Below are 13,382 nucleotides of genomic sequence, written 5' to 3'. Positions count from 1 at the left end.
CAGAAGGAAGGCAAAATTCCCAGATTTAACTTGTAAAGTAGGAAACAGTTAAGAACAAAAACAAAAACAAAAAACCCAGGTCAGTACATGCAACTTACTACAGTGGGCAGTAATTGAATTTACCACTTCCCAAACCTGCAATCACTCAGTACTGGCTGTAAATAATCAGCCTAACGCTGAACTAACTAACGCTGAAGGAAAACAGTTTACATTCTTTCTTCCTAAAATCTCACTGAGAACAAAGTCTACTTGTCTTTGTAGATGTTGTTTACTAGACACTTTGTTTCCCTAACCACAGTGTACTCTGACATAATTAAGATTATCTACTTGGAAAGTGTAGTTTTTTGAAGGCTGACTTTTCTAAATCAAGCACTCGATTGCTCAAAAGCTTTTGATTTTACTAAACATCCCTCACCACCAACCTGCACTGCAAAAGCACATAAAACACGTTGCTGATCTGAAGAAAGTTACAATTTCTCTCTGCAAACTGGCTAAATTTTAAGCCACAAAGCCTTTACACAAATAGCCTTCTTTTAGGGCTTGAAGAAGACTTCTACAACTTTTAAGGGACATAGCCTTCCCTATGTGAAAGGGAACACTCAGATCTGTATGTCATTTTGAGAACTATCATAACTACCTACCAGAATTAGAGTGGAATGGAATGAGAAGTTGGGGAACTGTGGTGAAAAACTCATTACATGTTGAAGGTGAGGCACGTGAGGCCAAACGGAACAACTCATGGAGCTAGCCGGAAGACAAAAACTCAGAACCAGAAATTTCTGAGAGATGCCAGATTTCATTATGTGACTACCAGAAATATAGATGACTTCCAACACTTTTTAATATGATTCAAAGGGAAGCACTGTCATATTGCATTTAATTAGACTAGTCATATCTTTTTAGTCTTATAAAAAGAAACATAAAACAGGTCTGTCTTCTTAAGGCTTCTACCTTGCTGTATGTGAAAATATAAACGCCACTGTAACAGATACCATGAGTAAGGTGCACATAAGAGATTTAAGAAATAAAATGACAAAACATATATCCAAAAACAATGGCCAACACACACACACACACAGAGTGAGTGGAGAAAGAGAAAAATAAAGATGAAACGACTATATCTGTTGAAACTGACCCCTGGGTTATAAGCATATATTTTAAACCAGAAAACCCAGCATATAATACAGTCACTCCCTTAAAAGGATGCTTATTTTCACCACTCTGATTTGCCATAGTAGTTGTTCAAGAGGAAAAATGGGGCATAAATATAGAGAATGGAAAAATCAAAACACTGATTGTTACAGAGAATGTTCATTCAACAACAACTATTACTTGGGTACCTAGTCTGAGCCAAGTGCTGTTTGTTCTAGGCACTGTGGACACAGCAATGAACAAGGCAAGAGTGCTCTCAAGGAATCTAAAATTTTAAAGGGATAAAATAGACAAGGGACAACAAAAAGCAAAAATATGAACAAGAGAATTTCAGATAGTTATTAAGTGTTATGTGAAGAATTAAAATAGGATGATTTGGGGACTGGGAAATACTAGGATGTGGAGGGAGAAATCAAGATTTTTATTTTGATATAATTATATAACTAAAAAATCTAAGGAAATTCATAAAGTTTCAGTCAAGCAAGATAGATAGCTCTAGAGATCTGCTGTGCAACATTGTACCTGTAGTCAAAATAATGTATTGCACACTTTAAAGTTTGTTAAGAGGGTAGATATCACGTTAAGTGTTTTTACCATACACATACAAAAATTTAAGGAAATTAACCAAAAAAATTACTAGAGACAGTGAATTCAGCAAACTTGTAAATATACAATAAATTTGCCCAAAATCATTTGCATTCCTCAATGCTTAAAAAAAAAGACTATACATTTAACAGCATTAAAACGTATTAAATTGATGGGTATTAATTTAATGTAGGATATGAGTTTCTCACCTAGGTCAGAAATTCTAAAAGAAACAAAAATCATGACGATATGATTAAGTTAAGCCATAAACTATGTTCCTAATTTTAAAACTTATATGCCAATTTAGGTACCTGATATAGCTTAAAAATATCAATAATGAAAACTCATCTGAAAGAATATGCTGGCAGAAATATCAAAGGTCATTAGTTTTGAAAAGATGTCTTACTAGATTTTAAAAGTGAATAAAAAGTTGAATTATCATAACCGTATGGCAATATGAAAATAGGAAGGCTGAAAAATAGACATGAAGTTCTAAAAATGCCTCCCAACTATTGTAAGAAACTATTTTATAACAAGACTTATGAAACCAAAACAATGGAGGTCTTGATCTATCAGTTTAAAAACATATTATAAAGGGACTTTTTTTATTCAATAACTTTTTACAAAAAGAACAAATAAATATAACTAAATTTAAAAGATCCTTCTTGTTGCTGTGCAGAAATGATGTGAACAAGGGTAAAAGCTGAAGCGGAGAAACAAGACAGTGGAAGTCAGTCCAGGTACGAGACGGTGGTTTGGCTTAAGGAGATGGCAGTGAACATGGAGGCATGGACAGTTTCAGCTGGATTTTGGTGCTACAATCAGCAGGATATGGGCACTGATTAAATGTTAAGGGTGAGGGGCTATTGAAGATGCCTCTCGCAGATCTAGACTGGTCCCAGGAGGAGGAGGTGCCATTTACTAACAAGAAGGAAAAAACAGCAGAGAAGTACATTTGATGGGCAAAGACCAAGGGCTCAACAACTAATGAAAGAATAGGAAACAGATCAATGGAACAGAAAACTCCAAAAGACTCTACTATATAATGGAATTTGGCATACAAAACAAAGGGCACTGTTTGAAATTGTTGCTACCAAACTGGAGCCCTACCTCACAACTGACATCAAAATAGATTCCAGGTGAATTAAAGATTTAAATCTAGAAATACAACTGTAAAAGTAGGAAAAAATGTAATTTCTGATTTAACCTAAATTTCTGTATTTTAAAGTGGTGAAAGCCTCTTGAAGCATGCCAGCACAACAAAACACCATAAAGAAAAAATACTAAAATCACTACATAAAAATTTAAAACTTCAGAATTGTTGGGGGTGGGTGGCGGGGGGAGTGGGGGAGTTAAATGGCAAAGAAAAAACCAGGAGAAAATGTTTCCTATGCATTTAAAAGAGTTGCAATAATTAACATATTAAATAATAACTTATTTAAATCAATTAGAAAAACACAGATAAACAACTAAAAAAAGAACAAACAATAAATAATTCACAAGCGAAATACAAATGGCCAATAAATATCCTAGGGCATTCAACTTCAATAATTAATACAAAATAATTAATTTTCTCCAAAAGGACTGGGAGAGCAGGCTGGCATCTGCTAGTTATTTGGGTACAATCACACATCAAGTGTGTACAAACGACAGCTCACCAACACTGCTGATGAGAGAGCATAAGCTGCTAAAACTTCTCTGAAATGCAATTTCGAAATATGTATCAAAAAGCGCCCCAACAGAGCATACGCTTTGACTCATCAATCCTACATTTAAGAATGGATCCTAAGGGAAGGATTTTAAAGGATGCCTGTATAAGCTTGGTCACTGCAACATGTATGTAATAGGAAAAACTGGAAGCCATAGAGATTAATTAAATAAAACCATTAAAAGTGATGACACAGCAAATCTATATTTTTGACTTGAAAAGATTCCTATATATACTGTTAGTGAAAAAAGCAGCTATGGTATGATTCCACTTTAGTTTGCATTATTTATATCTACAAACAAACATATGTTCCTGTACATTAAGAAGAGTTTGGAAAGATACAATAAACTATGTTATCTCTGCATAGTAAGATTCCTGGTGAATTTCACTTTGTTATCCATCTTTTTTCTAATATCTAATTTTTGTAACAACATATATAACACGTGTGTGTATAAAAATATCCAGGATATACAAAGTACTACTATAAATCAGTAAGAAAAACAATCCAACAGAAAAATGGGCAAAGGATATGAATAGGCAATTGGCAGAAGAGAGTACAAATTGCCAAAAAAAAATCAAAAGATGCTCAATCTCATTAATAACTAAGGAAATGCAAATCAAAGAGAGCTATAACTTCACAGCCATCCATATGGCAAAAATTAGCATGTATGATTGCTTCAAATGCCGGGGAGGTTGTAGAGAAACAAGTATTCACATATACTCCTGGTAAGAATGTAGATTTGTACAGCCACTTTGAAAGATAATTTGCACAGACAAGGAGATGCGTCAGGAATGTTCACTAACTATTGCTTATTAATAGTAAAAAATTATAAACAATAGGGAAATGGTTGTATAATATAACCATATATTAAATATATATAAAGCAAGGAATTCTAGGCAGTTGTGAAGAAGAATGAGCTAGATCTCCAAGTAACAACCTGGGCAGAATCTAAGAATCTCTGACATTCGCATTTATTATCTTTAAAACTGAAAAGCTACTCCAGCCACAACTGAATGGACAATCCAGAGGATTTTACAAAGTCAGCTCCGAACATTTCAAATGACCACTTAACTTTGGCACCAGTCAGAGAGAATGGCACAGCACGAACAAGGACAGAGGAAAACCCTCGCCATCCTTCCCGTCTTGTTTGAGATCACACATGACCACTCACAGTGAATCCACATTCTCAGGAGTAGTGCAACACTTGAGACAGGTGACACCAAAGAAAGCTTTATCTTTAGCTGCAGTAACATTCATCACATTAATCAACTGATCTGGAAGTTCTGAGAAAGACACTACAGAAGCCATATTATCACTTCTCAGGTAATCCAGATCCAGAGCCACGGCTTTCAAATTTTAGTGACCACAGCCACAGTAGGAAATGCATTTTACAGTCACACCCAACATACTCCACACTACTCCACACACTCACGAAAACAAAGTTTCATAGAATAATACTTAAACTTACTACATGCCATGCACTCTGATTTCTTTTCCTATTCATTTTATTTAAAATGCTGGTCATGACCCACTAAAATTGATTTTAGAAGCCGCTAATGAACTTCATCCCAATCTGAAAAAATAGTGACCCAAAAAAGCAGGCGTAAAACCTCTCACCCTTCTATCTCCCAATGCCGCCACCACCACTATAAATTCATCTGCTGCCTTGCTTTTTACTTAGGCCATTCCATCCACTTGAAATACCTTCCCTACTCCTTTCCCACATATAAATCCTATTAATTCTTCCAGACCTACCTAAAAGCCCAAATCAGTCATTTTCAGCAGACTCTCTTGAAATTTTCTCTAACTCTAAACTCTTACAGCAATAATCATCCAACCAATTCATCTGTCAATTAATACTCTGTGACATCTATTTTGTCTAGAACTATTGTTCAAATCTTATGCTTGAAATCTTTTTTCATAATCTTACTGAAGGGGAGGATTATTCTTACACTGATTTATAACCATTACTGTATCTTAATAATGCCTCATACATAGCAGTACATGGATTTTATTTCCTTGTAAGAGCCTCAGCTTACCTGTTCCCTCTAACAGCTCAGAAGAAAATGTCACCCATGATAAGCTACGAGAGTACTCTATTTTGGCAGAGACTTAAGTCAAACTGAGAAAGGTATTCTATCAATCATCACAGCACTTTAATAATTGCTGAAGTAACAGTCCAATGAAATGACAATTAAATTCAAAGCTCTCAAAATTCCCAGAGAATTTCTGTAGGAAAAGGGCTTACCTGTATGGTGAGGCCTGGGGCCATGATGTTTAAATCCTTCTGCAGAGCTTGCTTCAGGTTTTCATCTATTTGATCTGTTTTTGAAGCCAAGAACAACAGCTCTCATGATACTCAAAAATTTTTTTTCCCCCTGAGGAAGATTCACCCTGTGCTAACGTCTGTTGCCAATCTTCCTCTTTTTTTTTTGCTTGAGGAAGATTAGTCCTAAGCTAACATCTGTGCCAATCTTTCTCTATTTTGTATGTGGGTCACTGCCACAGCATGGCTGATCAGCTGTGTAGGTCCACAATTGGGATCTGAACCTGAAAACCCAGGCCACCAAAGTGGAGTGTGCTGAACTTAACCACTATGCCACAGGGCCAGCCCCTCAAAAGATTTTTTCTACATTGTATTAATACTGAAACATAATCAATCATTATTAGACCTAAAGTTTCCATGGTACTATTCTTTTATACAACTTGCATTACTTCACATATATATGAAAACAAATGTATATATAATCTTCCTTTTGTATGAGAACAAATGTGAGGAATTATCAAAGAAATTAAGAAAGATGACAACTAGCCAAGCTAAGTTTATCCAATAAATGGAGAATGTAGGTCTCTAATACCTTAATTCAGTGTTGTTAGTTAAAATGTGTCCTGATTCTCATAAAAAAACAAATTCCTATCTTCAATCTTTATCCAAATCCCCAAATAACTAAATTTCATTTTCATGGACCTCAGCCTATTATTTTGGATTTAAAGAGAGAGAGAAGGGAGAAAAAAAAAGGCTCATGGGAGAGTCTTTGAAACAAACCAGAATGGACAATAAAGATGTCACTTCAGTTGGCCTTGTAACTCATGAATTTTCTATCTGCCTCAACAGTAATTTCACCATTATTAAAATGACCGGTGATATAATAAATCAGGACAGATCAGTTTTCTCATGCACCATCTCAGCAGCTGTCAATCATCAATAAGGCATCAACTGGTAGATTTCTAAATTGATTAGCCAACCCTATGCCTGCCTTTAAGAAATTCACTAAGAATTCCGGAGGGAGAAGTGAGCAACCAATAGCAACAACCTTCCTTGGTCAGAACTTTCACTATTACAAATGAAAAGTAACTTGTGCAGAAGAGTTAACACAGCAGGCTTGAAGCTGCGATCCTCAGAAAGGCCTGTTTGCAAGCTGGCCCTCGCTGTCACTTGGAAACTTGGACAGGATTCCCACTATCCCCAGAACTGGTAAGAATGACTCACTGGGCCTAAACTGTTTATACAACAATGTGGTTGATGCCGAACACCTGCTTTCCTTCTGGGAGTCTGGAATTTTGGTATGTGCTAGGCAGAGTGTGCCTACATGACCAGTCCCCAGTAAAACCCTGGGCAGCAAGTCTCTAAATGAGCTTCCCTAGTAGGAAACACTTCACATGTGTTGTCACAGTTCAACGTTGGAGTAATTAAGTGTATCCTGCATGACTCCCCTGGGAGAAGACTCCCGGAAGCTTGTGCCTGGCTACCTTTGGACTTCACCCATGTGCCTTTTCCTTTTGCTGATTTTGCTTTATATCCTTTTGCTGTAACACATCTTAGCTGTGAGTAAAACTGTATACTGAGTCCTGTCAGTCCTCCTAGCAAATCATCAATCATGGAGGTGGGTCTTGGGAAACTCCAAGACGCAGACTTCTAAATTTCCCAAAATTATCTATTAAAATAGCAACAAAGCTAATTTTCAGTAAGTTATGGTAGTAAAAACAGAATATAGTAAGTAATGATCTTTTCCCAATCTCTCTACCAAGTTACATATTATGCATTTCAGAAAATGGTTAACATTCTTAAAATATCTTGTCTGAGTAAATATTTGCTTAATTTAATCATAAGAAATATAAAAACATAGGATAAAAATACTTTAAAGACAATTGCTCTATTATAAATTCAGAAGAAATGCTCAAATGGCACCATGTTTACTAATATTACTGCAGAGTTGTTTATGGACACTACAGTAATTTACAATACAGTGGTTATTTACATATTTAAAACAAATAAGACACTTACCAAACAATTCAATGTAAACTTCTTGAAGTGTGTGGGCACTGCAAAACTGGTTCAGTTCATGGTGGATTTTATTGAAGATTAAGGTCTTGTCATAATCTGCTGTGTAGTTCCTCACGATATCAAACACTGAAGGAGAAGACAATCCATGTTTACCGGTGTACCTTCTAATCCAGCCAAGTAAAAGTGACAGTGATATAATATACGTGAGGAAAAGTGCCAACGAAATAGTGAAAACATGAAACACAACTCACAGACCTTGACGTGCTCCTCATGCTTAATTTCCCAGATATTACTGCAGCTGCAATTCTAATGGGCAAACTTCAAATTCCATACTAAGGAGAGTTTACATTATCTTCGAGGTAATAAAGAACTCTCAAAGTGTTCAAGCAAGGTCATGACACAATCAGATTGGTACTTTGGCAGCAATGTAAAGGTAAACTGTGAGGCACAGAGACCAGAGGTAGGAAGGTGTAAGGCAATTACCGCAAAGCAGAAGTTTAGCCAAAAGGTGAAGAGGGCCTGAACTAACTGAGGAACAGTGGGAATAAAAGAAGGAAGCAGCTGCAAAAAGACCACTTTCAAAAAGGCAAATTTAAAAGACTGTAAAAAAAAACGACACCAAGCTAGAAGCGAAAGAAGCTAACCTTTACTGGGCCAGGCTTTATGTCAGACAATTTACATATACAGGCGCTTAATTTTCAGAGAAAATCTCCTAATTTTGCAGAATAAGAAAGTGAGAAACAGAGAATTTCAGATATGTGCCTAAGGGCACATACTAGATCACGCCAGAACCTGTGCTCTACCTAAAAACATGTCCTCTACCGATTAAAGCATACCACTTTCTCCTTTCAGACCCCAGGACTTGCTCCACTGGCCTTCCACAGAGGATACTAGATGTAACTGGATTCCAGATCTCAGCTGATGGACAGGCCATCATAAATACTTGTTGACTAACTCATTTGCTTGATTATTTCCAAATGAACTGATGGTCCAGTAGTTTCTCTTTATCTCTGGCTAGAAAACCAACAATCTCTCCCCTTCTTCTATTTTTCCAATCATAATCCATCCTACTGATTTGTGACCAGGAAAAGCAGATGAAAAAGGACAAGAGAAATACTTAATCACTGAAAAATATAATGCAAATCCACCTGACAATAGCACCGCTTGCTCTCTGCTCTGAAATCCTTTTGCTATTTGTGCCTGTACCAATGAAATGAAATTCAGTATGACCTTACATTCCAATACACATTTTTTCTGGTTGGTATCAAGTCTTTTTCAAACAAAATAACAACCCCTTAGGGCAAGGCTCTAACTTTACATTTCCGAATTATTTTTGCGGAGCTCAGCATCCTATACATACTAAACATGCCAATTTTAATAATAAGGATAAAGACAAAATGGCAGATCTTTCAAGTGAAAGCAGGGTCTCAAAGAGATCCACATACACCATGTTCTTAGCAGCATTATTCACAATTTAGCTAAAATGCAGAAGCAATTCAAGTGTCCATCGAGACATGAATGGATAAACAAAGTGTGGGATATACATACAATGGAATACTATTCAGCCTTAAAAATGAAGGAAATTTTGACATAATGCTACAACATAGATGAACCTTGAGAACATTACACTAAGTGAAATAAGCCAGTCACAAAAAGACAAACATTACATGATTCCACTTATATAAGGCACTTAGAATAGTCAAAATCAGAGATGGAAGGAAGACTGGTGGTTGTCAGGGGCTGGGGGGAGTGAGGAATGAGGAGTTATTGTTTAAAGAGTACAGAGTTTCAGTTTTGCAAGATAAAAAGAGTTCTGGAGACGACGTTGGTGATGGTTGCATAACACTGTGAATGTATTTAATACCACTGAACCATACAGTTAAAAATGGTTAAGACTGGGGGCCAGCCCGGTGGCACAGTAGTTAAGTTCACATGCTCTGCTTCAGTGGCCCGGGTTCACGGGTTCAGATCCTGGGCACAGACCTACACACTGCTCATCAAGCCATGCAGAGGCAGCGTCCACATACAAAACAGAGGAAGACTGGCACAGATGTTAGCTCAGGGCCAACCTTCCTCACCAAAAAAAAAAAGTCAAGATGGTAAATTTTATATTATGTGTATTTTACCACAATAAACAAAAGTTGGGGGAAAAAAAAATCAAATGTTAAAAAAAACACAAATCTTTCCTCAGAACTTCTAATTAAGTTTTTGATTTGAACAGTACCCACTCCACTTCTGTGGGTTTTCATCTTTTACCAAGAAAATGTTTTCCCCACACTGAGGACTTTCAGACTGTTCTGCAAGTTACAGCATATCTCAACTAAAAAAGATTTTTCTATGGTCACAAATCAATGTGGCCCAGGAATTGATCAGTAATAGATTTTTAACATGCAAAGAAATTTTCTCTCATCCTGACTGGATAAAGTGCAACTTTCTAGAAATTCTAGAAACAATCAATGTTCTTCGAAACAGAGAAGAGTAACCCATACAATTGCAGAAAGCCAAGTCTTTCCAGGACTTGTGACATATTTCTGCCACTATTCCCTAGAAATGGAAAATATTTCAGTGATTATTTTTTTATATGTATCAGAAAGGAATGACGGCATAAGGCTTTAAAAGTACCTTTCTATTCCTCAGGGAATCTTTCACGTATAAACACTCTGATTATAACTATAAAAACAACAGAATAGATGGGTACCATACCTGCACAAGGGGCCAACATATTAACCACTTCTATTCGGTCAATATAGATCATGACCCCACCACTAAAAGCAAAGAAACGGAAAAAGTGTGAGCCAAATAAAAAATCTTTTATAATCTCAGATTAATCCCACAGCATCAAACATATCCCACCTGATACAAATTTAGAAGGAAAGTCTAAAGACATATACTACTGATTAAAACGACCCCACTAAATCACTACTCAAATGACCCTACACACACTCACCTGACGACTCATAAGCAAAGGCTCACCTCCGTAACTACTGTGATCCAACGAGCTCACATGAAGACCAAACCTACCACCGAGAGTCACTCAGCACTTCACCCTTAGTAACCAAAGCCAACAGCTAAAGCAGTGCAGTTCTCAAACTTTGCCTTCAAGAAACCAAGTAAAATGGTTCCCCAAGAGGTATGGAGGTCAGCCACAGGCTGAAATTCTTTCGGTTTCCTGCCTTACCTTAATAATTCATCAAGATTTTCAATCCACTTTTTTTTTTTTTTTTTTAATTTTATTTTTTCCTTTTTCTCCCCAAAGCCCCCCGGTACATAATTGTGTATTCTTCGTGGTGGGTTCTTCTAGTTGTGGCATGTGGGACGCTGCCTCAGCGTGGTTTGATGAGCAGTGCCATGTCCGCGCCCAGGATTCGAACTGACGAAACACTGGGCCTCCTGCAGCGGAGTGCGCGAACTTAACCACTCGGCCACGGGGCCAGCCCCTTCAATCCACTTTTTATCTGTATTTATTCTAATAGGAAAAAAGAATACTCCCCCAAACATTCGAGTAAAACTGACACTCCAGAAAGACAGGCTTGTTAATGAATGGTCTCCCAGGCTTGCTGGTCTACCAGCACAGACCCTGAAGGGTATGTGAACCTCAATTTAAGATACATGAAGTTAGAGATTTTGAAACTAAACAACTAAACCATCCTACCAACTTACAATGACATTTTTCCTGATAAAAAAAGGGTAATACTTGCTCATGAAAAAAAATCTGGAAACATAGAAAAGCATGAAGATGAAAATAAAATTTACCCCAAATCTCACTAGCTGCCAATTTTGAGTCATCTCTAAAGGGAATCCATAAAAGAGAGTTACAGATAGACTTAGAGAGAACTTGATATTAAATATGTTAACTTAAAACAGGGAATTTGCTTCATTTTTAAAAGCATTTCTGTCCTTCCATAGATGTCAAAGCCTCTTTTATAGGCTTGTAGTAGCGATATTTGGGCCTTGTTTGCCTCTCCCTCCCTAAAACTCTTAAGGGCAGTGATTTTCAAACTAAGGTCCTCAGACCAGTAGCATAAGCATCACCTGGGAACTGTTGCTAAAAATGCAAATTCTGGAGCCTCATTCCAGACCCACTGAATCAGAAACTCTAAACTAGATGGCATTTAATAGTAGAGACGACAAGAAGGTGAGATGATTTCATTGTAACTGGTACTGAGCACCTACTCCGAGTCAAGTGCCGGGGTTAGGCATTTTACATACACTAATTCTAACCCTTACAGTAACTCTGCAAGGGAGGTCTTATTACCTGATTTTTACAGTGAGGAAACTAAGCTTAGAAAAGTCAATAAAGGCATCTGTCAGGGCAAGGAACATACGGGAACTCTCTGTGCTTTCTGTTCAAGGTAGCTACGAACCTAAAAGTGCTCTAAAAAATCAAGTCTATTTTTAAAAAAAATCAATAAAGCAGATGTAGCAGTGCTGATGTATGAAGTTAGGTCTGCTGGCTCTAAAACCCTATTTTTCAATAACATCCTAATGGCTCCTAAGATGGAAAGGTCCTATTTGGAGAAAGGGCTTTACTCAAATAATGCTCAGAAGAGAAATCCCCCTATTTGCCTATCTGAAAGATGTTTAAGTGATCCTTATGAACAGAAACTCCATCTGAACTAAAGGGAGGCTGGTAAGCAAGGGGAAAGCTTACCTTGTTCCACACGGCACATTTTTAACTTCATCGGTTTGCAGTGTTGTCTGGGGGGAAAAAAATCTCATCAATACTCAGGACACATATCATCAAAGTACCACTGGTCCCAGAGGAAAATCTCTAGAGAACTGCTGAGAGGTAAGTATGGGAGAGCTCTACTACAATTTAAGTCCCCAAAGATTACCTATCAGAGTAATTTCTTTTTACATCCTAACAGATAGGAAAGACTTGAGACAAAATATTTTATAGCTAATGTTTGAATCAACATGCACTAGGAAAGTTCTAGTGTTCAATCTCTCAATAAGAATCCCTTATTTATCTGGAGCTGGCCTGGAATTGCAAACTATATGGTTGACCCAAGAGGATACTACTGCAAGGACTTGTGTTCTACACTTGGATGCCATTGCTAATATTATTGTTTACAATGAAGGTAACAGATACCTATTATATTCATATGAGTAGTCTACAACTCAAAGGTGCCACTGAACTCACCGGCAACCTTTTTCTCCAGAGCTATAGTCAATATTTAGTTCAGGCCCTAGCGGTCTCTCGAATGGCCTACTCCATTTCCTTTTTAACAGAAGGGCCACCACCAGCACTGCTCCCTCCTAGTGAAACAATAATCCGGTGCTTAGTTGCCTTGCCCTGTCATGTCTTTGTTCCCATCCACAGTGACTCTCTACTGCACTCTAAGGCTTCCAAGAGGTGAGCAGCTAATGAGTGTATTCTGGACACACTACACTTTATTAATTATTAAGCAGATAGCAACATCTTACTTTATGGACTACAAAGGGAAAAGGCAGCATGCTCCTTGTTTCTGAAGAGCTCACAATCCAACACAAGAGATAAAACCCATACAAAGCAATCCATAACAGGTACAAAATAACAAAGTATAAACTGAATTGTTACACATCAAGTAACAGACAGTAAAATAATAGTTTGAAAAGCTCTCTGAGGTGAAGTATTTATAAACCAGGTCTAGAGGCGGAGAGATAAGAAC

The 13,382-nt window shown here is 37.2% G+C and overlaps 1 protein-coding gene across 7 annotated transcripts in view; it reads right to left on the bottom strand.

Moving 5' to 3' along the window:
- The window catches only part of ERLIN1 (ER lipid raft associated 1), a 34,632-nt gene that overhangs the window by 15,792 nt on the left and 5,458 nt on the right, over window positions 1-13,382 (bottom strand). For 4 of the 7 annotated variants that reach the window (XM_014865655.3, XM_070485385.1, XM_014865656.3 and 1 more), the window contains 4 exons: window positions 12,383-12,429; window positions 10,435-10,496; window positions 7,732-7,857; window positions 5,695-5,768 (listed from right to left, as the gene is read on the bottom strand). In XM_014865655.3, coding sequence (XP_014721141.1) covers window positions 5,695-5,768; window positions 7,732-7,857; window positions 10,435-10,496; window positions 12,383-12,429 — 309 coding nt within the window. The remainder of the gene's footprint in view (window positions 1-5,694; window positions 5,769-7,731; window positions 7,858-10,434; window positions 10,497-12,382; window positions 12,430-13,382) is intronic. The other 3 variants (XM_044752656.2, XM_070485379.1, XM_070485374.1) reach the window with 1 other exon arrangement.

This window comes from Equus asinus, chromosome 2 (assembly GCF_041296235.1).
Source record: "Equus asinus isolate D_3611 breed Donkey chromosome 2, EquAss-T2T_v2, whole genome shotgun sequence".
Taxonomy (NCBI): Eukaryota; Metazoa; Chordata; class Mammalia; order Perissodactyla; family Equidae; genus Equus; species Equus asinus.
This window is presented reverse-complemented; position numbering and strand designations above follow the sequence as displayed.